This window comes from Ochlerotatus camptorhynchus, unplaced genomic scaffold (assembly GCF_037179485.1).
Source record: "Ochlerotatus camptorhynchus isolate MF236.1 unplaced genomic scaffold, CSIRO-AGI_Acam_v1.1 ptg000367l, whole genome shotgun sequence".
Classification (NCBI taxonomy): Eukaryota; Metazoa; Arthropoda; class Insecta; order Diptera; family Culicidae; genus Ochlerotatus; species Ochlerotatus camptorhynchus.
In genome coordinates, this window is record NW_027040855.1 from 1,782,487 (window position 1) to 1,810,260 (window position 27,774).

At 40.1% G+C, this 27,774-nt stretch overlaps 1 protein-coding gene across 2 annotated transcripts in view; it reads right to left on the reverse strand.

Moving 5' to 3' along the window:
• The window catches only part of atos (atossa), a 109,113-nt gene that overhangs the window by 23,643 nt on the left and 57,696 nt on the right, over positions 1–27,774 (reverse strand). The window contains exon 1 of one of the 2 annotated variants that reach the window (XM_065232289.1): positions 26,316–26,828. The exons of the other annotated variant lie outside the window; for it this stretch is intronic. Within the exon in view, the coding sequence (XP_065088361.1) occupies positions 26,316–26,369 (54 nt within the window). The 5' untranslated portion in view covers positions 26,370–26,828. Of the gene's footprint in view, positions 1–26,315; positions 26,829–27,774 lie in introns of those variants that run through there. 2 annotated transcript variants of the gene reach the window in all.

Below are 27,774 nucleotides of genomic sequence, written 5' to 3' on the forward strand. Positions count from 1 at the left end.
GAACAACCGGACGCAGAACAACAAGAAGATTCGGCGGTGGCCCCTGCAAAGGAAGAAAGTGCCATTGTCTCACTGGCGGCGGAAGTTCCGGAGAACAAGCAAAAATCTATTCCGTTGCTGCCAACGGCTGTTGTCAAGGTGCAAAAGGTGGATGGCGATTTTATGACAGCGAGAGTCCTCATCGATTCCGGTTCTCAAGCGTCGTTGGTGACAGAATCCTGTGTCCGGAAATTGCAACTACCACGACGGAACGGCAAGCTAGTAGTCAACGGTCTGGGTCAACAAGAGGTCGGAACGACACGCGGTGTGGTGACATTGCGCCTTGCATCTCGGTTCAAGGACACCCTAGTCTTGAACATTGAGGCCTACGTTCTTGGCAAACTGACTACCACAATACCGTCTCAGCCGTTCGATGTGGATAACATGAAGCTTCTAAATCAACTGGACGGGTTGGCGGATCCGGAATTCAATCAACCAGGCGTGATAGACATCATTCTGGGAGCAGACGTTTTTCTTGCACTCTTGGAGGGAGATCAAGTCAAAAACGAGAGCGGCCAAACAGTGGCCCAACGGACGATTTTCGGATGGATCGTAGCAGGCCGCTACGACGCTGCAGCTGTCATTCAATGCAACCACGCAATTCTCAGCCTGCACGTCGAAATGGATTTGAACCGCACCTTGCAGCAATTTTGGGAACAGGAGGAAATGTTCAAGCCACCATCGCTTACTCCTTCTGAGCAACTGGTTACTGATTATTTCAGTTCAACCCTGACACGAGATGATACTGGACGCTTCATTGTCAGACTACCCTTTGATAATTCGAAGCCAGCGCTTGGCGATTCTCTCGCTGTGGCCACGAAACGACTCACATGTATCGAAAGACGATTTCATCTGGATGCGGAGTTCAAGAATCAATACACTAACTTCATGCGTGAATACTTGGAGCTCGGACATATGGAGGAGGTTCCGGTAGCCGAAATTCAGAAGGTTAGCGGTGAGTGCTACTATTTGCCGCACCACGCCGTAATCAAGGAAGACAGCTCAACAACAAAACTGCGCGTTGTTTTTGACGCGTCTTGTGTGTCATCATCTGGAGGTTCGCTCAATGACAGATTGTTGGCCGGACCAAACAATAACGCTGATATCTTCACAGTTTCGTTGCGGTTCCGTTCACATCGTGTGGCTTTCCGTGCGGATGTTGCCAAATTTTACCGTCAAGTACTGGTACATCCAGCGGACCGTGACTATCTTCGTATCGTCTTCCGTGAAGAACCCGATCAGCCGTTGAAGCACTATCGCCTTTGTACAGTGACGTACGGAACGAAAACAGCCCCGTATTTGGCAATCGAGGCCATGAGAGAATCAGCTAAGCCATACGAAACCGTTTATCCGGAAGCAGTGAAGCGGATCAAGCTTGACTTTTACGTCGACGACTTCCTGTCCGGAGCAGACGACGAGGAACAAGCAATCCGCCTGAAGCAGCAGGTGGTCGAAATCTTATCTTCAGCCGGGTTTGAACTAAGGAAGTGGTCGTCTAATTGTGAGAATCTTTTATCCAACCACTCTTCGGACGAAGCACAACCCGTACATATGAAGCTTTCGGATTACAACGAGGCAGTGAAGGCACTGGGCATCCTGTGGTATCCGTCTCGAGATGAATATGGATTCAAGGTTAGTTTTTCCCCGCACAGTGTCAACACTAAGCGCCAGATGATATCAGATTCGTCCAGATTATTCGACCCGTTCGGATGGTTGACTCCTGTAATAGTCAAAATCAAAATTCTCTATCAACACCTCTGGCTTTTTGACATCGCCTGGGACGACCCGTTGCCGTCAGCCGTCGAGCAAGAATGGCAAGCAGTGAAGCAAAATCTTCATCTACTCGAGTCCATCCGAATTCCACGGTGTATTTTTCCAAGCCGGGACCGTGTGCAGTTTCATGGTTTTTCGGACGCCTCCGAACAGGCATACGCTGCGGTGGTGTACGCGAGAACAGTCGATGATCAAGGCAACGTTTCGGTGGTACTCATTGCGGCTAAATCTCGGGTGGTGCCAATCAAGCAAGTGTCACTACCTCGTCTAGACTTGAACGGAGCGCTGCTACTCACGGAGTTGATGCGTCGGATTACTGAAGCCTTGCCACACCAGCAGATCGAACACTGGGCATGGACAGATTCGAGCATCGTTCTGCAATGGCTGTCTTCGCATCCCCGAAGGTGGAAGACATTTGTAGGAAACCGGACATTTGCAATTTTGGATTACCTGCCACGAAGCTGCTGGAATCACGTTTCTAGCAAGGATAACCCTGCAGACGTTGCATCGCGTGGACTATCACCAGATGAACTTGTCAACAATCAGCTATGGTTTCAAGGAGCACCGTGGCTGAAAGAAGATGAATCGGGTTGGAAGCGAAGCCCAGCACCACAGGTTGTCGACGAAGATTCGTTGGAGGTCAAACCGATCAAATCGTTGTGTACACTGACGACGAAAATAATCAACTATGAGGTTGAAAAGCAGCTAATCGTTAATTGTTCCAGCTTTTCACTTTTGGTTCGTTCCTTGGCATGCGTGTACCGTGTGATCTACAACTTCAAATCCGTCGTACTCAAGCAAGGCACCAGCGAGCGACACATTGGAGAGCTGACTTTGGACGAGCTATATCAAGCTAAGATACATCTGTTGCAAGCTGTGCAGCACGAGGTATACGGCCAAGAGTTAGATTTGCTGCGGAAGGGTAAGTGTCTCCAACCTAAGCATATCCTTTCGGCATTGCATCCCTTTTTGGATTCAGAGGGAACCTTGCGTGTGGGCGGCCGTCTACATAATTCGGCCCAGCCATACGAAGTAAAACATCCAATAATCCTTCCACAAAATCATCGAGTTACGGAGCTACTAGTGCGCGATCTGCATTTGCGCAACCTTCACGCAGGATCGTCTCTTCTGACCGCAATTGTCCGTCAACAGTATTGGATAGTTGGTTGCCAGACGGTAGTTCGGAAAGTAGTGCAGGGATGTATGCGATATGTGCGACTCAAAGGCAAGACTGCTGGTCAACTCATGGGAACCCTTCCACCGGCAAGAGTGCTAGCCACAAGAGCCTTTTCACATGTCGGCATAGACTATGCCGGTCCTTTGAAACTGAAGGCAACATGCATACGAGGAATTAAGATCACCAAGGGGTACATTGTGGTGTTTGTGTGCCTCTCAACTCGAGCAGTTCATCTCGAGGTAGCAAGCGATCTCTCATCGAACACGTTCCTTGGGTCTCTGAAGAGATTCATATCCCGGCGTGGTTACCAATTTCATTGGCGCCGATCGTATACTGCAGCAATTCATCGAACAGATTATGTCAAACAGTAAGGATGCCAGCCGTTATCTTTCTAATTTGGGAATCAAGTGGGTCTTTAACCCCCATCGGCGCCGCACATGGGCGGTATTTGGGAGGCTGCGGTACGCAGTGTCAAGAAGCATCTGGGGTGGCAGAGTTGGGAGAAGGAGCAATTACGTTTGAGGATGTGTCTACAGTGCTGTGCCAGATTGAATCATGCCTCAACTCGCGGCCTTTGTGCCCCTTGTCCAGTGACCCTGACTGCGCCGAGGCACTGACACCTGGTCATTTTTTGATCGGGCAGCCTATGAACCTGGTTCCAGAACCCAACATGAAGCATCTACCGTCTAACCGCTCTAACCGTGAATATTTGGAACAGATGGAAGGACGAATACTTAGCAAGCTTGCAACTGCGTAGTAAGTGGCGTACTTCTCAACCAAATATCAACGTGGGTGAATTAGTGCTAATCAAAAACGATAACGCACCACCAGCACAGTGGGAATTAGCCAGAGTGGAAATGATTCATCCAGACGCATCAGGAGTGGTTCGGGTGGTGACCTTGCGCCGTGGCTCAACTGTGTACCAACGACCGATCCATAAGTTATGTGTGCTGCCGTCTGATTGAAGCCACTTGTGGCTTCAAGGCGGGGAGGATGTTCCAGTATCGAAGCACCCCCCGACTTTGCGAGCGCCGTATTTTTACCTTCGGGTTGAACCAATTTTCTATTTCCGGAAAAAAGAATTTGAAATGTCAAGTGAGTTTAGTTTTGTTTCATTCGTCCAGAATAATAAACGTTTTTTGAAATCGTAGTAAAAAAAAATAAGTATATTTTCGATTTCCGAAAGGCAGTCCAAGCTTTAAATCAGCAAAAGTACAGTTCGCTAATACCCAAACAAAATTCATTATTACAATTTCTTATACTGCTCATGCTCGCACAAATGCCAAATTTTCACTTTCTATTTACATAAGACAGTTATGCTGGATAGTATATTTCAAGAACAACATGTGAAAAGGGCATACAAGCTTTTTGTAAACAAACCTTCTTATGCCATTTTCTCGCCACCCATATGACATCAACGCAAACCATAAACATCACCGGATAGGGGACACTTTTCCCTTCCCGATGATGTTGTTGGTTTGCGTGGACGAATCTCAGTTGGCGAGAAAAGGGCTTACAAAGGTTTGTTTACAAAAGTCTTGTATGCCCTTTTCACAAATGGCTCTTGATTTGTCAAATTAAAAAAAAACATCTTTCCTCAATATATGAACATACAAGAGTGTGTTTATCCGACACAATCAAAAGTGACCGTTTTTAGACACACCAAAGATAGAAACATAAGTCCGGAATAAGGTAAGAAAATCTCTGAATTTCACACCAGTTTAGAAATCATGATGTTCACCCACGTCTGTACCAATAATGTTACAACCGAGCAGATGCCCGAAAAAAGAAATACCTATGGTTGAAAATAGTCCAGCTTTTTAGAATATGTGGCAAGATCGCGTCGGTCGTTGACGTGCTGCAACATCTCGATCGTTCACGATCATATTGACCTCATGTTTTGTTATTAGCTAAATTTCTAACGAAATTATATTAATTAAAGCAAAATAATTCTGGCTTCATGGATCAAAGGTGGGTAAAAGTAAACAAACACTACGTCCATTACTGCATAGATAACAATAATGTGAATAAGAATGTTCGAATTTACACTTTTATGTTACAGGTGGATCTGACAAAAGCTTACGAGAGATTCAATTCTTCTAGTGACCATGTAAAACATAATTTTGTCAATATCGCGTGAAATCTTTCACCGACAATGACAGCACCGGCAGAAGCCTGTGCAAATACTGGTTCATGCAATTTCAATGGCTAAATACAAACGATCGTCTTCTCTTTACTCTTTTGTAAGGATGATTTTACACTACCATCATTATCGTCTCATCGTAAACTCCAGGGTTTGCGATTGTGATTTCCGATAAGATCGCCATTAACGCTCCGACCAGTTATGGTATTAATGGTTGAAGATTCAACATTCAGCATCAGAAGAAGAAAAAAAAAACCTTGCAACTAGACTCACTTTCTCTGATCTCCCGATGTTGAAGCCTGAGGCTATACCTTCTTGCCAACTGCCTTCTCTTTCGGATGAAGCAAACCAAACGAGCTTTTGCAATAGAGCTCCACTACTTCGCGTCGCTCGCTACATCGTCCAAGAAGGCACTGAAGATGGTATTGTGTTTCGTCTTCAGGCAAAATTCAAACAACAGTCTTGTCGTAATTAGTCCGGCTTACCTGTAATAAAAAAGAGAAAGAACAGAAAATTAATCTGGGTGCCCTTATTTGCAAAAATATACGGGTGTCATCATACGAAGACGGAATTGATCCATTCATTGCGACAAAAAAGGCGGAAATTGAGCGACAGATATGAGCTAATTCGTCATCAGTCAGAAAGTGGACAAGCACTTGAAATAACCCACGCTCAAGGGGAGAAGAGTAACGGGGAGGAGGACAGAGCGACAAGAAAGTGACACACTTATTACCGTTTTAGAGTTTCACGGTTTTTATTTTTTGGTGCGCACTTGAAGCCAACTGTGCTGTCTTGTCTACCGGCGCGCATGGATAAGGTAAAATTCACACCACCTGGATTGTGCCTCTGTTGGTTGGTGCAATAAAGCGGACAAGCCTCTGGCGGCGCACAGCAAACTGCACTTTGCACGGTTTTGCATTGATATGGTACGCTTGTAACAGAAGGCCTATCATTAAACACTTGCTATTTTGCTTCGCTTCGTCGCTGTGATTGCGCAGTTCGTGGAGCTTCTACTATTTACTGCACTTCAAGGTGTAGTTACTTTTTCTTCATATTGCTCTTTTAATTTTCCGTCAAGCCACACACAACCAACAAGATAATAAACGGGGCACTGCGTAATAGGGAAAACGAAAGCGATTAAAAACGTGAATAATTACCAGGTCTTCGGTAATTCGGATAGCGGTGGACGGTTCGAGTTGTTAGCTCAAAACTGATTCTTAAGAAAATGTGAGTACGAACGAAACGCGAGCCTTATTGGTGGCTTAAATCACCATAGGTGTAACTAGGATGTTGAAGAGGGCCCTAGCTTACTGTCTGACTAGGCATAAGTCATCGGTAGTATGGGAAGAAGGATGACTGTATCCTAGTGCTTTACTGGTAAAAGTTTTACCAACTATTTATCGCTAAAATTTTCATGGAAAACATTTCTATTTGTTCGCTTTTTTCTTCCTGAGAGAACATTTCATTATTGATTGCCGCAATAATATTTATTCTGACTCGTTTATGACATGCCTATAATTTTCTAAAATTTTATTTTTACTTCAAATCGTTGTGCACAATTTAGAGGACTTTTGTTTTCTTACAGTTAAATAGGCAGGAACATATACTCTTAAAAAAATTACATTACATTCCTTAGTGACAAATGCCATATTGAATTCCGGAATAAAATAATTTCTGATTAATTCCGAATAATTATACATGCAACATAATATAAAGGAGATCTGCTAACTTCGTATAAATGCAAATATTTTATTTTAACTTCTTCAAGCTTTGTAGATATTTAACGAAATTAAAATAAATTCATCGAAATTTGTAGAATTTAGGGGAACTTCGTTGAAGTTCGGGAATTTGTCTCGACCTTCATTTAGCTTCTTAAAACTTCAGCAACTTTAGAGTTGTTCAACGGAAACCGTAGAAGGGAGTTTAATATAATTTAGGAGAGCTTCGGAAAAATTCTGGAATACTTTGTGAAGAATTCGAGAGGCGCTATGAAATTCGTTATAAATTCCAAAACCAGCGGACGCCTCTATGAGTGATCCATCTGTGAAGAACGATCTTGCGGAATCAACTTGGCCAAACTTTGCAGCGAAAATTGATGGAGCTCTGGCATCCAACAAATCTCCCGCGTCATAAGATAAATCAAATTGAACAGAATTGGCGAAGTCGGAGAAACAAGCACGATTGGGATTATACTGCGAAGGGCTGACAGCCTAGCTCAATAGCCCAAGTAGACTAATTGTCCTAGGTATCCTGTAAGGGTCCTTGCAGGTCGACCCCTTTGGGCAATGTGACAGACACTACGCCATCATCTGCAAGTTGTCACTAAGACAATTCAAGCTGAACATTGGATTAGGTCCATTGACAGATTCTCTTCGTCGACTTTCTCTTTGTATCTCCATGGCCGTCTAAAGACATTCTCAGGTATTTTCAGCACACAGATCGATAAAATAAGCTTTTATTCAGCATCTAATACGACCAACACAACAAGAAACGGTTATGTGCTCAAGTTATTAACGAAAGAGAAAGTTGACGAAGAGAATCGATCAATGTTACTTAGGACCTAATATTCAGTTTGAATTGTCAGTTTCTCTGACGTAAAAATTGTACAAAAGGGGGCTTAAACACGAGCCCTAGGGAAGACCCATGTAGTTAAATCAAAAAGCTGTAGAGTTTCCACAAGAAAAGCTTGCATGTTTCTTTGACAGCAAATTGTACAAAAAGTTATTGATTAATGGAGAAAGACCACAAGCGCGGACTTCAACAGAAACTGAATCAAAAGTCCCCTTGATATCCAAGAACACAGATGCCATTTGCTCTTTTTTAGCAAAAGCCAACTGAATTTGGATGTGGAAAGCAATGCAAGACAGTCGTTCGTTCTCTTACCCCTACGGAAACCAAATTGAATATCTGAGAGTAGGTGGTTCGTCTCAACCCATTTGTCCAAGCGAAAAAGGACCATTTTCTCCAACAATTCTCGAATGCACGATAACATCACGATGGGTCGGTACGAGTTGCAATCTGACGTGGATTTGCCAGGCTTTTTAATGGCTATAAATAACTCTCACCCGCCTCCAATCATCCGGAAAAATATTGAGCTCCAGGAACTGATCAAACAAGTTCAACATGCGCCTCTTAGCGACGTCTGGGAGGTTCTTCAACAAGTTGAACTTGCTCCTATCAGCCGCCGGAGCCGAATTGCCTCACGAAAGAAGTGTGTGAGTGAGAGCTCCAGCATTAAAAAAGGCTGACTGATCTACCGTCGTCTACCGAATTCGTCGTTTCGCGAGGAATCATCTGTGTCTGCGAACTTGAGAATCCAACGATTCGAGTACTCCTCGCTCTCGTTGTTTGAAGACCGGTTACGCATCGTTCGCGCCGCGTCCAAAACTTTGTTTTATTGCAAGAACATGATTGAAGTGCATCCTCTTATTAAAATTTATTTTTTGCTGTGTACCGTATGCGTGATAATGTTTGCACCATCGTACAACTAAGGTTCCCGCGTCATCTGTACCTTGGTTTTCTTTGCATGCACGTAACCTATAGCTCATACCGTAGTAGGCTGTGTAAAAAAGAAAATGATTTACTTAGTTTGACAGACAGTTGCACCATGACTAAGTGGCAGCGTATTCGTAATTTGTCCCACGCGCAAATGTCGCAAAAAGACATTTCAATCGCCGTGGGAGTGCCCCGGTGGACCGTCAAAAGGGTTTTAGACCGAGAAAAGAAAGGTCAACTATCCACGAAGGTGGCCACAGGTCGTCCGAGGTCAGCTCGGGTTCAGAGGGTTATCGCTGCTATCAAAAGGAAGATTCGGGTGAATCCAGTGCGTTCAATAAGGAAAATGGCAAAGGATCAGTGACTTTACGGCACGGAAAATCGTAAAGGAAGATTGCTGGGCGAAGTCGAGGGCACGGGAAAAAAACTCACATGATTACCAACCGCATCCGGGAGCTACGAGTCGAACGATGCAAGAAAATTTTGAACTTCCTTAAGCGAAAAAATCCGGTAATCCTGTTCACCGACGAGAGCATGTTTGTTTACCGTCGATCCCGTATCAAATTAAAGAACCGACAGGTATATTAGTTCTCTTCCAGTAAAAAACGTGGCCGACGAGCACAAGAACGTGTATCTGACCATGCATCCTGCTAGCGTTATGGTGTTTGGATTGGTGGCTTCCGATGGCAAAAAAAAAATGGACCCGGTGTTCATTCCAGAAGGCAACAAGGTCAACACGGACGTCTACATCGGGATTTTAAGTAAGTACATATGTTCTTCCGTGGATCAAAGAACAGTACGGTCCGAAGCCAAATGTTGTATTTCAACAAGATGGGCTCCGTGCCACACCTCGAACCGCACTCAGAAATGGTTACAGGAACATCTTCCGTTCTGGGCGAAGGATATGTGGCCGCCATCCAGCCCCGATCTTAATCCGCTGGATTACTCAATATGGCGCGTCATGAAGACCAAGGCCTGTTCCAAACGACACCCGAGTACAGCAAGCCTCTTCTTCTTCTTCTTCTTCTTCTTCTTCGCATTTCAAGCTTATTGCATATATCACATATTAGCTTATTGCGTGCTCTCAACTTAGTGTTCTAGATGCACTTCCACAGTTATTAATTGAGAGCTTTCGATGCCTGTACCATTTTTGCATTGGTATAATTGTGTGGCAAGTCCAATCATACTTCTATGCCCAGGGACCGGACCGGGAATCGAACCCAACCACCTCCAGCATGGTCTTGCTTTGTAGCTGCGCCCTTACCGACTGAGCTAAGAGAGGCCCCATGCATCTTGTTCTTGTTTTACTTTGTTATAGAGACTTTGAGCCCTGAGCTGGTTCGTCTTTTTAAATGTAAGCATGAATTTCTTACAGCCTCTGTGGATATTTCTTACGAGAACAACATGTATTTACTTTATAAAATTTGAAAAGCCTTCCGACGACCTCATTACATATTTTTTTCATGCGATGGTTCCTTATAGGTTCCGTTAATGTTGTAGTCAGAACTGGGATTTTAAATACAGTAGCATGTTCCGCGCAGAGCGAATTCCTCTTTTTTGTCGTCAAAACTAAAACTTTGCGTATGCTCTTAAGTTACTGTTCTTTGTGAAGTGCTTAATTGTACAGAGTTCATAATTAAGGATTATACTACCCTTAACCGCATATGAATTGCATGAAAGGAACATGAGATAATTATGCGTATAACGACAGTGATAGACTGCGAGACTGAAAGTTGAGAAACACCAAAAAATCCATTAATACTAAACCGGGAATCAAATCCGCTACCTCCGGTATCGTATACAGTAATCTCTCCATTTATGTGCTGGATGATACCGGCCACCCACCGCTATCTCTCTGCCGTCTTTCAACCAAATGAGCCTACCTTCTGTAGATAACTAGTTTATGGTTGACACTAATCACATACTAAAATTCAGCGCAACCGACTGACGGACAGCCGAAAAACAAGACGACACCACTCACCACATAAATTGAGGGATACACACTATACAGTCTTTGTTGCTTAGCGGAGCAAACTGCAAAACATTATTCGCTCTTATAGTTGTAATTGCTTTTAAGTGGACGATTTTCAATATTACCTGCAAATGTTTATTATGTTCAGATTGATTTGAATCTGTTAGAAATTGGAAATTGTAGCGAGATCAATTGAAAAAAAAAGTAATTTTATCTCTTGGAAACTAACACTCTACTAAATAAATCTTTCGTCGCTAATGATTACTCGATAAATCTACGGCCAGCTCATCAGAAGCTGAATACAGTTAGATAACATTGTGCTCCCAATGACCGTCTATTTCAATCAATCTGCACAAGTTGCCATTGTATCGGCACATTATGCCTGGCATCATTTGGCAGCTCGCAAAATTAGTTCACGACCAAACCAATGTATAGATATATCTACACATGAAGGTCTGTCTTTAGTGTGCATGCATGCACTAAACCAAAACCTACTCGTGTATGACATGACATCTAGCACAGTACGGCAAACGACACACTAAATCGTTTTACATTCAACCTCCTCGCTTGCATATGTGTGCGCTGCATGTGCATCCAATGATGTGCAACTACGGTAGGAGGAATGATTCGTGCAGCTGATTAAACGAACACACCCAATCTCCCCAGTCCCAATGCATTTGGTGCGCTTGGTCGTTTGAGGGAGGAGGCATAAACGAAAACAAATTTGTGCCAATTTTCTGCCCCACAATTACATGAGCAAACTTAAGGAGACCCACCACAACATCAACATGCTCCAACCAAGATTGGAACCCAGAGACTCTGTTTCAGGTTTGAGCCGATTGATACCTATCAAGTATCCACCATGCCAATCAAAAGGTTGTTTGGTTTCGAAATTTGTATTATGATTGATTGGCTTTCGTTGACCCACGCGGGTTTCGACTTCCAACCTCGACGACCGATGCACGATGCGGTGGTTAGTAATTGAACCTAGCAAAGAAACGCACCGAAAAACAGTCAAGTCTCCACTCTGTCTACCCGGTCACCGTCGTCGCCGTTCAATTTCGATACCTATTCGAGGAGAAATGTGACATGCGACTTTTGTCCGTGGGGCGGGAGCTATTTTCAGAACACTCAGCGCGTCGTGTCGTTGTCGTTTTGCGTCACATTCAAAAGTCCCGATCTGTTTGTTTTCTTTTCAGTGAGTTTTTTGCACTTTTGCCGTACGTTCAATCGTTTTGTGGTTGTTGAAACTGTGTGATGTATACAAACACGATCAAGTGTGGCTTCCTCTCTGCCACCCACCATCATCGCCAGCGGACGTCGTCGTCGTCGTCACATTTTGACGTTCGAAAATAAGCATGGCAATGGCATGGGTTCGCGTGTTTGTGTTCAAACTTTTAATCACTTTTTCAAAGTGACTAGTTATTGGTCAACTATTTCTACAACGGCGACCACGGCCATGGCGTTTGGATAGACAGCCTTACCTGAAATGATGTAACGCATACAGTACAATTATACTGATGTCAAAATTTCAGTTTGTCCCGTTCCAGTATTTAGTCATGGTTTTATAAAATTTGATTGGATCATCGACATTTGCCAAGCCCCCTAAAGTGTCTACGTGGTTTATTAACAGTCCCTAATCAGCTTATCCGTTAGAATCAACATAGGCGGTTCAATTTGTTTTGGTTACCTTGACCATGAGAAACCACTTTCTAAATTTACAGTTTGAACAGGAAAACTGGATTACATTAAATGACTTCCTGTTCTCAAAAAGCCAACGCTGTTCAACAGTTATATAACTGAAGTATTTAAAACATTGCAGAAGCATTATCTTCTACAGTTTACTTTTATTATGGTGGACCTGCATCAAATTTCGATCGTCACGGGAGTAGGTTCAACACCTTGGTAGGGAAGTCCAACCTTATAGGATCACAACGCAGCGTTTCTCTTACTGTTTTGCTGTTTTTTTTTCATTTGAACCTAGGTAGGTATTCACTGTCATTATTGTTTTCCTTTTTTCCATCTCTCGCTCTACACCAATCACGATCTGTCCACTACAATTGCCACGGGCTTCCTGGTACTGAAACCGTAAAATTCATGAGCGAGCTAGGGTGGCTATAAATTGCACAATTCTCTCCAACCATCACTTTTGAAGTTTCTCACAATTCATGTTGCTAACAGTTTAGAACCACCCCACAGTGATGGTAAACAATTCGCTAAAATATATTACTGCACTACATTCAACAATGAAACAAACCGCTAGCTTGTGTGTGAACATGAAACGCGAAAAGCATACTTTCAATTTCTATTGAGGTTATTCGTGACTCGAGCGCTAGTGTGTGCGAGGTGGGAAAAGGCAAGGGAATGTCCACGAGCTACACGCGACTACCACATGAATACATAAAAGTAATAAACTAGGAAAACCTGGAAAATGCTTTCCAACAAAAGTACGTTGACGTCATTGGCTGCTTAGGTCAATTAAAAGCTATACTGTACCTATCCGTCAATTTTCGAACCTCACCAGTCGAGAAGTTCATCTAAATTTAGAGTCCCCCGATGACAGATATAGTAACATCGGGCAACTACTGTGAGGCAATTTGAACATTAAATATTTATAAACATTACGTTTACGAAGGAGGAGTCGGCCTGATTTCCTTCAACTTGGCACATTTCGTTTCGTTCGCAAATAGATTCTAATAGATATCTGTTCGAACAGGTCTGTATTTGTAGCTTTACATGTACGAATTGGATAGCGTGACATTTCATGATTGCTTAAATTTATACCTCAAAAGATCGATCGAATTAGTAAATCGCTGGGAATGTCATAGATAACGCGAACATACCTTTCTCTACATCATTATTACATATAGTTAAGCCTACCAATTGAAATAGCGTTTGTGGTTCGCAAAATTTCGATGATTGTGACCCACTTTGAAAAATTACATAAAATAATGAATCACAGTCCGCATCGTGCTCTCTTGCCGTGCGGATCTATTTGCTTTTTGCTGAAGGAAGTGTTACTACTACCTAAAGCTACAACAAATTTAAACAGCACTTTTCAGTGCTCAACCTGTAAAATTTCTACCTTGTTCAACTTTATTCCTCTTCGATCCTTGTTTGGACCCTACCCGAGGTAATCCTTCTTGGATATCGATTTGGAAAATTCCTCTTCGATCCTTCAGATTCTTATAGTAATCTGCTTGGAAGTCGATTTGGATAATCGCATAATCGCACTTTTCAGTGCTCAACCTGTAAAAATTTTCTACCTTGTTCAACTCCTCTTATTCCTCTTCGATCCTTGTTTGGACCCTACCCGAGGTAATCCTTCTTGGATATCGATTTGGAAAATTCCTCTTCGATCCTTCAGATTCTTATAGTAATCTGCTTGGAAGTCGATTTGGATAAAAATTTACTACCGCCATGGCGCCTAAACGCAAAAGAAAGGGGCAAACTCTTGACCCCCCTTCTGAAGAAATTAATTTGAGTAATCAGTTTGATTTGCTCACGGATGATGAGAATGATCCATCATCCAAGAAAAATTCTAGTAAACTTTCCCGGCTTAATGCCAAGAAAGAAAAGATTCCCCCTATTGTGATAACCACTTCCGATTTCCATGCTCTTCGCATGGAACTTTTGAATTTCGTGAAAGTTGAGTTTTCACTACAAATTGGACGTCGGGGTGAATGCCGTGTATTGGCTGAAACCTTGGACGGATTTAAATGTCTTCTCAAGTATCTTACTGAGAAGAAGCACAAATTTTTTACTTACGACACCAAAACTGAACGTGTGTTCAAGGTTGTCATGAAAGGACTGCCCAGTGGTGAATCCCTGGATCAGATCAAAGATGAACTGGCAAAATTACTTGGAGTTGTGCCACTCCAAGTAATCAAAATGAAAATGAAATCCCGTCCTGGCGATTCGCGCAACGGGATTTCTAATGATTTTTATTTAGTTCACTTCAAGTCTAGTGAACTAAACAACCTTAAGGCCTTAGAAAAAGCTAGCCTTATGCTCCATGTCCGAGTGAAGTGGGAACACTTCAGGAAGACTGGAGGAAATTTCCAAAACCTCACCCAGTGCCGTAAATGCCAGGGATGGGGTCACGGAACTAAAAATTGCTACATGCCAGCTAAATGCATGAATTGTGGTGATTCCTCTCACGCAAAGGACGACTGTCCTGTGAAGGAAGATCCTAAGAAATTTAAATGTACAAATTGTGGTGAAAACCACAAATCCAATTTTTGGGAATGTAAGACTCGCAAAGCGATCCTACAATCTCGTTCTAACCGACAGGTAAGAAACGCTCCACGTTTCCGACCAGGTACAAATTCCTCTGCTGTTAACAACGGTCAGCGAGGAACAAATTCTACATTCGTACCCGTAGGTACAAATATCACCCCTGCTTCAAATTTTTCATCTGTACCTACTCCCATCGCTGCTAACAATGTTCAGCGAGTTAATGGAGCTACCTATGCTGCTATTGCAGCGGGTAGAAATCAAAATACTAGCCAAAGTAATTCTAACGGAAATTTTGACAATTTTGATTTAGGAAGCATTACTGCCCCTAAAATGGAATTTTTACAGAAATCATTAATTGACATGATTTCTGATATGCTTAAATCTAACTCCATGTTTGATGCTATTCAAACTGGAGTAAAATTTGCAAATAATATTGTCATGACTTTAAAATTCAGTAATGGATTTTAAAGCATTAAATATTGTAAATTGGAATGCTCGATCTCTTAAAGATAATGAAGACGAGCTATTTAACTTTTTGCGAGTTCATAACGTGCATATTGCCGTTATAACTGAAACGTTCCTTAAACCTGACCATAAGGTTAAGAAGGACTCAAATTATTTAATTTATAGAAATGATCGTCTTAATGGACCCTGTGGTGGCGTTGCCATCATTATTCATAGACGAATCAAACATAAAATTCTTTCTTCATTTGAAACCAAAGTTTTTGAAACTTTGGGAGTTTCTGTTGAAACAAAATTTGGACAACTTACGTTTATAGCTGCCTATTTGCCATTCCAATGCGTAGGCCAGAAAAAGAATTTTCTCAAGGGTGACCTCCAGAAACTTACCCGTCATAGGTCTAAATTCTTCATTATTGGTGATTTTAATGCAAAACACCGCTCATGGAATAATGCTCAAAGCAATTCTAATGGTAATATTCTGTTTGATGATTGTTCTGCAGGTTATTACACTATTCAATATCCAAACAGCCCAACATGCTTTTCTTCTGCAAGAAATCCCTCCACTATTGATTTGGTCTTAACTGATTCATGTCAACTTTGTAGCCAATTGGTTACCCATGCTGACTTCGGTTCTGATCACCTTCCAGTAACTTTTGAAATATCCCAAGAAATAATTTGTAATCCCAACAGCTCTACTTTCAATTACCATAGAGCTAATTGGGAGCAATATCGCACATTTATGGAATATAACTTCGATCCAAACATTCCTTTGCAAACCAAAGATGAAATTAATTATGCTCTTGAATCTCTGACTACTTCTATAGTTGCAGCAAGAGCTGCCTCAGTACCAAAATGCGAGGTTAAATTCGATTCAATTATAATAGACGACGATCTTCAGCTCTTGATCCGTCTTAAAAATGTTCGTAGGAGACAATATCAAAGAACACGCGATCCTGCCATGAAGGTTATCTGGCGGGATTTGCAAAAACAAATTAAAAAGCGATTCTCTGCCCTGAGGAACAAAACTTTTGAAAATAATATTTCTAAATTAGACCCGAGTTCCAAACCTTTTTGGAAACTCACAAAAATTTTGAAAAAACCTCAAAAGCCTATTCCAGCGCTTAAAGAAGGTGGTAAAATTTTGATCACAAATTTGGAAAAAGCTCAGAAACTTGCTAAGCAATTCGAGAGTTCCCATAATTTCAGTTTGGGTCTTACTAGTCCTATTGAGAATCAGGTTGCTCGGGATTTTCTGAATATTTTCTCTCGGGAAAATATTTTTGATGATTCCTGGGGGACTGATTTGGACGAAGTAAGGTCTATAACTAAAAAGTTTCAAAATATGAAAGCTCCAGGTGATGATGGAATTTTCTATATCCTCATCAAAAAACTCCCAGAGAGTACCTTGTCTTTCTTGGTAAAATTATTTAACAGATGTTTCCATTTGGCATACTTTCCTGATAAATGGAAAAATGCAAAAGTTGTTCCAATTTTGAAGCCGGATAAAAATCCAGCTGAAGCTTCTAGCTACCGCCCAATAAGTTTGCTTTCTTCAATAAGTAAACTTTTTGAAAAGATAATTTTGAATAGAATGATGCTTCACATCAATACGAACTCAATTTTTGCAGATGAGCAGTTTGGATTTCGCCATGGGCATTCAACTACTCATCAACTCTTAAGAGTTAACAATTTAATTCGTTCAAACAAATCTGAAGGCCACTCAACTGGAGTTGCTCTTCTAGACATAGAAGAAGCATTCGACAGTGTTTGGCATGAAGGTTTGATTGCTAAATTGAAAAAGTTTAATTTTCCACTTTATATTATGAAATTAGTTCAAAATTATTTAACTGACAGAACTCTGCAGGTAAATTATCAAAATTCCAAATCTAATCGACTACCTGTTAGAGCAGGAGTTCCTCAGGGTAGCATTCTTGGGCCTATATTGTATAACATTTTCACTTCGGACCTCCCTGATTTGCCTCAGGGTTGCCACAAATCTTTGTTCGCTGATGACACAGGCATTTCCGCTAAAGGAAAAAGTCTTCGTGTTATTTGCAGCAGACTGCAGAAAAGTTTAGATATTTTCTCTTCTTATTTACAAAAATGGAAGATTTCTCCCAACGCTTCCAAAACTCAACTTATAATATTTCCACATAAGCCTAGAGCTTCCTTTTTGAAACCTAGTAGTAGTCACATAGTCACTATGAACGGAGTTCCAATTTCCTGGTCAAACCAAGTGAAATATCTTGGATTAATACTTGACCAAAAATTAACTTTTAAAGATCACATTGAGGGCATTCAAGCCAAATGTAACAAATATATTAAATGTTTGTATCCTCTTATAAACAGGAAATCCAAACTTTGCCTGACGAATAAACTTCTAATATTTAAACAAGTTTTTAGACCGGCCATGCTTTACGCTGTGCCAATATGGTCTAGTTGTTGCACTACCAGGAAAAAAGCACTTCAAAGGATTCAGAACAAAGTTCTGAAAATGATTTTGAAGTTGCCTCCCTGGTACAGTACTACCGAGGTACATAGAATTTCGAATGTTGAGACTTTAGAAGTAATGTCCAACAAAATAATGAATAATTTCAGGCAAAAATCGTTACAATCCTCAATTGCAACGATTAATTCCCTTTATACTTAGATAAGATTTAGTTTTAGTTATTTAGTTTTAAGCTATCAATTGTTATACTGACATGCAGGTTTAAAAAACCTGTTTAAAATACTTAATTGCCCTGGTACGTTACTGCAGTAACTGGAGCACCTAGGTTAAAAATGAAATGTAATTTATTTTGAATTTGGAACAAATAAAGAGTTAAAAAAAAAAAAAAAAAAAAAAAAAAAAAAAAAAAAAAAAAAACATAAAATAATGAACCCACAAATAATGAAGACAGACATTGTAAGGCCAGTAGACCGCACTTTGGCCACCACTGTAGTACTAAATCAACCTAACTGACTGACCAACTAATAAGTACCGTTTGCTAGACAAACTCTCTTCCATAGAGCACGGGAAGTAGTGTTTGCAGCAGACAGCGTTGCCAAGTAAACCGATTTTCGAACTTGATATCGATATACCGATAAGCTTTCTCAGAATACCGATTTTTGAGATTTTATACCGATTTGATTTCATATTCAATTCTTTTTTTAGCGTCGGTCTCTGTTCCGCAATCTAGTGCTAATCACCGACGGACTTCGATTGCCGTCCCATCGACGGCAATCGAATGTGCAGGAAGGCAGCTTCCACACCTGCGTATTAACTGTCAGAAGAAACTATTGTAAAAGATTTTATCTTTTTAAATTTCAAAAAAAAAAAAAATTGAGCCTGCTCATGGGTTTGTCCACCCATGAATCGAGAAACAGCTGATAGGTCATCCCGGTAATACCTCTTCGAATTCCATGAAATTTCGCATAATTGTTCGCTCGCTAAGGGCAATGAACCAAGTTTGTGGTGGAATTCGGCCATTTTGACTCTTGCCTAATTTTACAAAATAGCGTATTCGATATATTTCATTAAATCATAGCACAAAAATGGCTTATCTAATCGCAATGACGTCTGAGGCAAACTTGTACACGACCAATTTAAATTTGCCTCATGTTTTTCAAGGTTTTCCAGGTTTGTCCAGGAAAAAATCCCGAATATGAGATAAGTAAAGATTGGATTCACTCAGTCTATTGTCTCGTAAATTTTCCTCATTTTCCGGCAGATTTTTGAGGTTTTCCACAGAAAATCACGATGAAAATTTACTCATCGCTGAGTTCCTGCACTTTTGGTGGTTATGAGTAAACTAAACTCAAATTTGGGTCGTTCTCATTGACCATGTATGAAAATGAATTGCCTTTTCATAAAAAATGCAAAATTACTGTTAAAACTTGAATAGCAAAAAAAGTACATTTTTAAATTTTTAAAGTTATGTTCTTATTTTTAAGCTTATTAAAAAGGCTTACTTTTCTGATATTGGACACAATGGGCGCTTTAAAATTGATCTAAATCGTAGAACATCAACATTTAGTAAAAAATTTTGAACTTTTTTCTTCAAAATAGATTGGACAAACAATTCGCGAAGCCCTAGAACTTTGAAAACTATCCCAAATATAGGACCTTGACATTGATGAATTGATTTTCCCATGTCTAAAAAATTTAATAATTTCCTTGAAACACTTCACTGGGTTTCTTTAAAATTTACTTCTTAAAATTTAAGAATTCCATTGGAAATCAAGTGATTTAACCATCCTAGAATATCATCAAGCTTGTTGTATGACATTTCCTAGATCAAACCTTGAATCTTATCACTGGGTTGTCCTTGAAATTTTTACCATAACAAGCTTTGAAGCCTCTCTTGAAAACTCTTGGAATTCGTTCTACAGTTCTTAATAAATCTGACAAGAGTTCACTTAAATGTCTCTTCATATTTCTCTTTAAAAATCCTTTCTGAACTCCCCAATAATTCACAAGAGTTGCCTTGAAATTCTACTCAAAATTATCTTCATATTCTCCTCATAATTTCCAAGAAATTCTGAATGCCCTTGGAGCTCTCCTTGGTAGGGCTGGTAGTGCTGATCAGGGTTGGAAAATCATTTACATTCATTTCGTACATTCATTTACATTCATTTGCCTCTAAATTTTTTCGTCAACAGAATTTAGTAAAATAGTGTTTGAAGCTTTTGTAGGCTTTGATATTAGCTACATCTTTTGTAAACAACTCAAATCAGTATCTCTTATGCATGATGAATCAGAGCGATAAGAACCCACCATTGTTTTTCAGTGAATGTAAATTGCATTCACTGAAAAACAACAACATGTTCTACCATGCATAAGAGATTCAAATTTTAGTTATTAACAAAAGTTGTAGTTAATACAAAAAGCTACAAAAGCTTTATACAGCATTTTACGGTATTCTGTTGATGAAAAAAGTTAGAGGCAAATGAATGTAAATGAATGCACGAAATGAATGTAAATGATTTTCCATCCCTGGTGCTGATGCGATATAATAGTAGTGACTTTAGTAACTAAAATTACGGAAATAGTGACCAAATAGTGACTTTTAAATAATAAACAAATAACCAATAGTGACATTTATATGATGACTCAGAAAATCATATTGACATAAACTGTTTTTGTCATAGAACTTAAAATCACAATTCATAAATTTCTCTGAAGCGATTTGAATAATTTCCTTTTGATTACGTTATTCATGATGACCAGCAAATAGCAATTTCCGGATTTTCTCAATTTTTTTTTAATGTTACTGATTGAGTAACATATACGTTAAAATTAATGTATAAACCAATAAACCAAAATAAACCAGCTTAAATAGCGTTAAATAGATCAGACGACAACCTTTTTTCCCGCAGATCTTGAATCTAATTCTGCCTTTGAAATCTTTAAAATTTTGATATAGCTTTGATAATTCGATAAGAATATTTCATATATTTTTTTCAAAATGATCTCAAGAACTTCTTTTTAGAACTATTCCACTTCTCTTAAACTTGCTTTTAAAACAAGTTTAACAAAAATAATATTACATTCTTGAAATTCTGTGTAGAACAATGGACAACATTCTTGGAAATAGATTATTTTCGTAGATGGAGATGCTGAACGTCAAATATCAGAATTAAAGTGGACATTTTAATAAAGTATAGAGTTAATAGTTCCGTTGTAGTACGGCAGTGTGAAAATTGTATATAGAAGGTAAAAAACGAACTTAAAACAATTTTGAGGAAGCTACGAATCGGATAGAGCATCCCATTTACCAAACTCATCCGTTAATGAGGGATAGTGAGGGGTGTTTCACCCCGCCACACTGGCAAAAAGGATGATCGCCGATTTGCGCATGTACCTTCGATGTGCGGAAACAGTTCTATCAATTGTTTCACACTCAAATCGCCATCTGACGTAAGCACCTACCTGATTGCTCTACCTGATTCGTACGTTCCTAAAAAATGTCCTTTGCTCGCTTTCTACTTGCTATATACAATCTTTACACTACCGTACTACAACGGAACTATCAAATCTATACTTTCATATCCTCATCTATCGTATAAAATGTCCGCTTTAAGTCTGAAATTTGAAGTTAATCATCTCCAACTATGTAAATTGCATGTAAATAATTCACGCATGAATTAATAAAACATAATTAGTTAAAGTAGATTATATTCGATTTTTTTATTATTCTTCCGGGATTTCCATGAAGATTCTTCCCATAAATCCATTTTGATTTTACTTGAATTCTCCTTAGAATGTCCATGTAATTAGCCTCAGAAATATCATAAATTTCTACTTAGTATAATCTTGGACCTCTCCTCTGAATTATATTGGAAATTCAATTCGTATTCTCCTCATAATTTTCATGGTATTTTTTCAGAATTCTCAAAACAAAAATCCATCTCAGAATACTCTTGAAACTCTTCGAAGAATTCTGTTGAGATTGAACCCTCAAAAGCCGATTCCATTGGAATTCTTCTCGGAATTTATTTCTAACTCTTTAGAGTTCTGTTGGAAGTATCCTCAGAAATCATCCCAGAATTCTTTTATAACTTCCCTAGTGCCAAGAACTCAATTTAAAAATGTTGTTGATATTTTTCCATTACACTCTATTTTAGTTGTGAAAATGTGACTTTAGTGACTATTTTTAGGGAAATAGTGACTTTAGTAACTTTTTGGTGTCTATTTAGTGACTGACTTCAAAATAGTGACAAAGTCACTAAAAAGTAACCTGCTACCAGCCCTGCCTTGGAATTATCTTGGAATTGTCGGTAATTATCGGCAGTCCATTGAAACTGTCCTGAATATTCTTTAGGAGCTTTTCATATAATTTATTTGCTACTCATGAGATCAATAGATGCGCGGCGTGTGAGGTGAGGTTACAGTGAAGTGACAATTGTCACCTCGGGTGAGGTGACTCTCCATTTGATTTGCACGAAGAGTCACCTCACCCGAGCTGACAATTTCCAAGTAACAATTTAGGCTTTATGAGGGTTCTGTAGACCATGATTTAGACTTGTAGCATGCTTTAAAACCACTATAAAACTTACAATGTTACTTGGGGTGTCACTTCAAAAGTGACAGCGTGGCATTTCACCTCACACGCCGCGCAGAATAGGCCTGCAAATCTCATCCTCACACAAGTTACAAATGACCTAAAAAGTATAAAAGTTGATTATAAAAATAATTTAAAAAAAAGCTTTGAATCTGCCCTCAGAATTTGATTCCATTGGAATTCTATTCATATATCGATCGAGAAGGTAAGGCTCATAATTCTTATGAACCAAACAAGGCCTGGGGACTTTTTCATAATGCCGGAAACTGGATTGACACAAGAAATCTCAATAGGGCTCTACAAAAGTCAACCCGAAATACCTCAATAATTGATCAATAATATCTTTAAAGATCCATTAGGTCTGTGGACTTATGTCGCAAGCTGTTCCAGGGTTGCTATTGGGTATGTGATATAATAGTAGTGACTTTAGTGACTAAAATTACAAAAATAGTGACCCAATACTGACTTTAAAACAATAGAAAAGTTACCAATATAGAAAGAGAAGATTTCAATCATTCATTGATCGCGAACTACTTCGAGAAATTGTATACACTCACACCAGGGTTGTAATTTCATTACTCAATGCGTACAGTGTGCTGATTTTTTGGAATCCATAGAGTTACAAACAGGCAAACGCGAAGTTTGTAAGCCTTTCTCACCGCGTAAGTGCGTAGCAGCGGAGAAGAGAAGAAAGGCATACACACAGAGAAATAACGAAAACGTTCAACTGCCGTACTCTAACGGAACTATCTACCTACCCTCTTCTAAAGACCATTCTCTAGCTAATAAATTATCACACTAAAGCTTCATGTTAGATAGCATTTCCAACCAACTCTGAAAATCGCAAACTTCACGTATGAAGTAACATAAAAACACTTTGAATGTTCAAAGTGTAGCCATTGCACCGGCACAAAGAGCGCACTAAGTGTAGGATTGCAAATGAGAAACCCTGCAGAAACTCAAAGTTCTTCATGGTCCTCTGCTTCTTCATTCCTACGCATGCATTCGTGGTAAGCAAGACGTCCTTTTGTATTTCATTAGCTCTCTGCACTGCATAGAGTGTGTTTTTTCCACCGCTCTTTGGCGGATTGCTTTATCGAAGATAAGTTGAAAAAGAGTATGCGAAGCAAATGGGAAATTTTCCAAAAGTCACGCCAAAACTGCTTGACAAAATGACCCGGTTAACGTTCCCGTCTATTCGCAACTCTTCTTGACAGATTTTACACGGTTTATCGATCTTTCACCCACTTGTTATCAAATCTAACTGAGATTTTATGTGATATTTTAAATGAAAAATAGTTACTCTCAACATTGCTCGTAAAAAGTGACTTTAGTGACTAAATCTTAAGAAATAGTGACATTTTCGTGCAAGAAGTGACTTTTAAATGACTGACCTAGCCACTAAAAAAAGACCTGCTACCAGCTTTGCTGTCCAGAGTTTGTACATAAGGCATTCTGCATTTAACTGAAGGGGTTTGCAATAATTACAGAAGCATTTTTTCACTAAATCCTATAGTAAGACTTTGTAAAATTATACAAAATTCCCTCTCCCCCACCCTTCGTTACAAATGAACCAACCGATGGCTGAAAGTCTCTTTAATAAATAAAGAGCAGAACAGAACCCTCTCCCCTCTTAGGAAGAATACTTACATGTTTGGAATATGATTTCTTCATGCTTACGTAATATATTTCTGATAATGATTCACGGGTTAGCTTGCTATCTGTACTTATGGCAAATTTTCAATCGATGATTAAAATTATTTGGTTTTCAAATTCGAGATGTTGAAATCTTTGAAAAACGTACAATCGTACTGAAGCTCTTAGTCCCAGGTTCTTTAAAATTTATCCAATTATTTATTTTTTTATTGATTTTTGAATCTTGAAAAAAAAAAATCCCAGAATCTAAAATTAGCCGACCAGACGTCAGAATGTTGTTAATTTTCCAAAGTTCCAACATCTTGAAGGTTGGATAAGCCGATAGCGTTCAGTCTAAGTCGGTCTTTAAATTCAAAAAATATTCATAGCTCTGTAGCATTTTTATTTTTTTTAAATATATAAGACCTTGAACATGATTTATTTTGTGATGGAGCAGGTACATTTTTACAACTCTTACACTTATAAAAATTCATAAGATTCTGCAGTTACTGTTTCACCCTCACCTGCCCCTCCCTATGGCAACGCCCATTAAAATAGCCTACGAATATTTAATGTTGTGCTTGCCCGTCACTACGTAGAATTAAAATTAAACACGGATAGGGTAATAAACTTGAGTAATAGAAGATAAAGAAGCGCTAATAAATAATAATAACAATATTATGCATTTCGCACCGCATTAGACTTCTTTTCAAAAAATAATACGCACAGGCCAGAAAAAATAAAAACTGTAAATTTTTAATGTAATAGGTACATTACAGTGATTTACAATAGAATTTCATTTGTCTGCCCCAGTAGCCTATTTACCACCAGTACTTCCAAAGTGTCAGAAACGCTCCAGTATTGTACGGAGCAAAACTGCTACAACTCTAATGTTTAACAACACAAACTAACTGAGTTTATAACATTTATTGCATCACTTCCTTTGCCAGCCCGTACGACGGTGGGCATCGCATAGGAACTGACAGAAATCAGGTGGTGTGTACAAATGGGCAGTTTTTCACTTTTTCTTCGTCACGATTTGAATCGCAAAAAAAAACTTCCACTCGAGTCAACTCAAAGTAACGTACGGGTATAATTTTCTACGTCTGTCTGAACGGAGGTCGTACATTTTTGCGTTCATCATCCCCGCAAGCTGACTGTATTGTTGCCATTCTTCACATACGCTCGCGCATAGCGAAATCTTGAGTGAAACATATTTTTGGCGACTGGGCGATGTTTTTATGGTTGAATCAATGCCGAGCTAACCTCGAGATACGACAACGAACAACAACAACAACAAAAAACACTTAGGTGTACGGGTGTATGCGAAACTTGTGCCGAGATGGAATGGCACTCTTGTTGTCGATCGAGAAACGTTGCCATATAGAGGAACGGAGCATACACTGAACGTTTCATCCTTCCTGTAACAAAGCATTTGATGGTGAACTTGAGAGGTGTGCTCAATAATCTCGCTCGCAAAGGCTTTACAACCCGTTCCGGTCAGTAGTCCTAGCAGACTTCGGATCGGAACCAGTTGATCCATAAATGGAAAACATCATAGGACAAAGATTTTTCATTTTTCTATTGCCCAGACACGTGAGACAGTTCGTAATGGACGATGGATAACTTGCTGCAAATTCACATTTTTTTCGCCCTGGTCTCGTCTGCGCCGCCGATGGTTGGCATCAAGTGACCTCGAAAAAGTAAGTGTGCCCGACGTAATAACGAAAACGAGTTGGCCGAACTTGCCGGTCTTGTTGAACCATTTGTGTTTGGGTTTCATCGCGTGGTTTAGTCGGGGTCTGACTTTGATTTCCTTCTTTCGGAGTGGAGCTGCAGCGTTCAGTTGAAGTTTGTGGGTAAGTAATTTAAAAAAAGCAACCCAAAGTATTGGATGGGGAACGGAAAACGTGTTTCACAGGTTACACACCCGACCGACTCACTTCGTTTCGGCATACGCATGGTGGAAAGCAGTTTACTCAACGTAACGTTAGTAACCGGTCTTGAATTTTCGTCAGTTTTGAACTCCACCACGAATGGATTCTTCGTTTTCGATGCGTTAATTATTGCTGAGGCTGAAAAGCATTTTAAAGTTAATTGAAGGAAGGAAGTGGAAAAGATATTGTTATGCAGTAGATAAGAAATGGAAAAGAACGTCCATCGCACCGAGTTCAATGAAGGTAATATACGTCTAACTCAATTTAAAGTCCATGTTAATTGAATCACGTGCGTACATTAAACATCGTGTAAAGGGCTGAACCGATACACGATAAATATGTGAATGTAACCTAAATAAACAAACGACAGCGACAGAAAAAACATCGCCCAGGGTCTGACCTTAAGCATCTGAGTTTGAACACCTTTCAGGCCGTTGAAACTGCTCAACGGCATTGACTGCCGTGTCGACAGGCAGCGCTCTTCCAGTCCAGCACAGCAACTTCACGAGGCGGCTCGTTATTATCGTATTAAATTAACAAAAAAGGTCACTTCCACCATACAATTCCACTACTACTGCGACAGCAAAAGTTCCAATAATGGTTTCGGTTCATTTCGTAGATAACGACATCTGGTATCGTGTGACAGGACTTTTTAAACATAATTTCACAGGTTAGAGCATATCACGTCACTGACAATCGAATGATAACGTCACCAACGAAATCTGAATCACTCTGATATTGCGTATCCACTATAAACCCACATACGTACGTCCAACCGATTAATCACTTCTTTATCTTCATTCAGAATCAAGAATCAAGCATCATAACAATAAGAAGGCACGACCAGCTGTTCCGACGATTACTGCGAACTTCCGCACTAGGTCGCTATAGAATGTGTACCTCGCGCACGTCCAAGTCTCCACTTCGGCTACACGAGGCTGACTGACTGGTTGATGTACGTACATAGACCGACTACTCTGATGGGAGAGCTAGCAGCTAGCGTGTGCTCTGAGCTAACGACGTCGACGAAGACGGCGAGGGGGGGGGGGGCTGTTGTTATACATGTACAGACAACCGTACCTAGCTGAGGGAAAAAAAAACGTAAACGAAATCGAAAAACGTGTAGCCACACATCAGCAGCAGAACGTCAGAGAAGTAGCGGCCAGCAACAACAGTAGGTATGTGTAGGGACTACAGTAATCCGTACATTTATGCGGTGGGTGGTACCGTCCACCCACCGCTGTTTCTCGGCTGTCCTTCAACCAATTCCGCTGATGTGATTGTATGTGATTAGTGTCAACCAAAAACTAGTTACCTACAGAAAATCAGCTCAATTTGTTGAAGGACAGCCGAGATATAGCGGTGAATGGACGGTACCACCCACCGCATAAATGGAGGGATTACTGTATGTTGTAGGAGACGAAACGGTAACCTAAGTGAGAAGAACCGCACTACACAGCAGCAAAAGCATACGGAATCCACTTTTGCCATAAATCAATGGCTATGGTTCTTTTATTGGCTGTTTGTAGAGGTATGTGTAGGTTATAATTGCATGTGCTCAGAATAAAGCAAAGGTTTATAGTTTAGATATCTATTCTAGACGTGCTGGATTGAGTAACCCATTCGCTCCCAGACCACTGGTTTAGGTTTACCTAGAGGATTGATTAAAAAATTTGACGTTTTTAGAATGGAACATCTATACACCCAACTGGAGAATGTATCATTATCTGACAGTTTTTTTTTATAAAGGATGTAGCAATTCGGTAATTTTTTTTCCCTTTGGTTTGTTTTCCGTCGATCTTGTTTTCCGTGCTGAGCACCAATGCTACCGACGCCAGGAAGGCAGCTCCCACACCTGG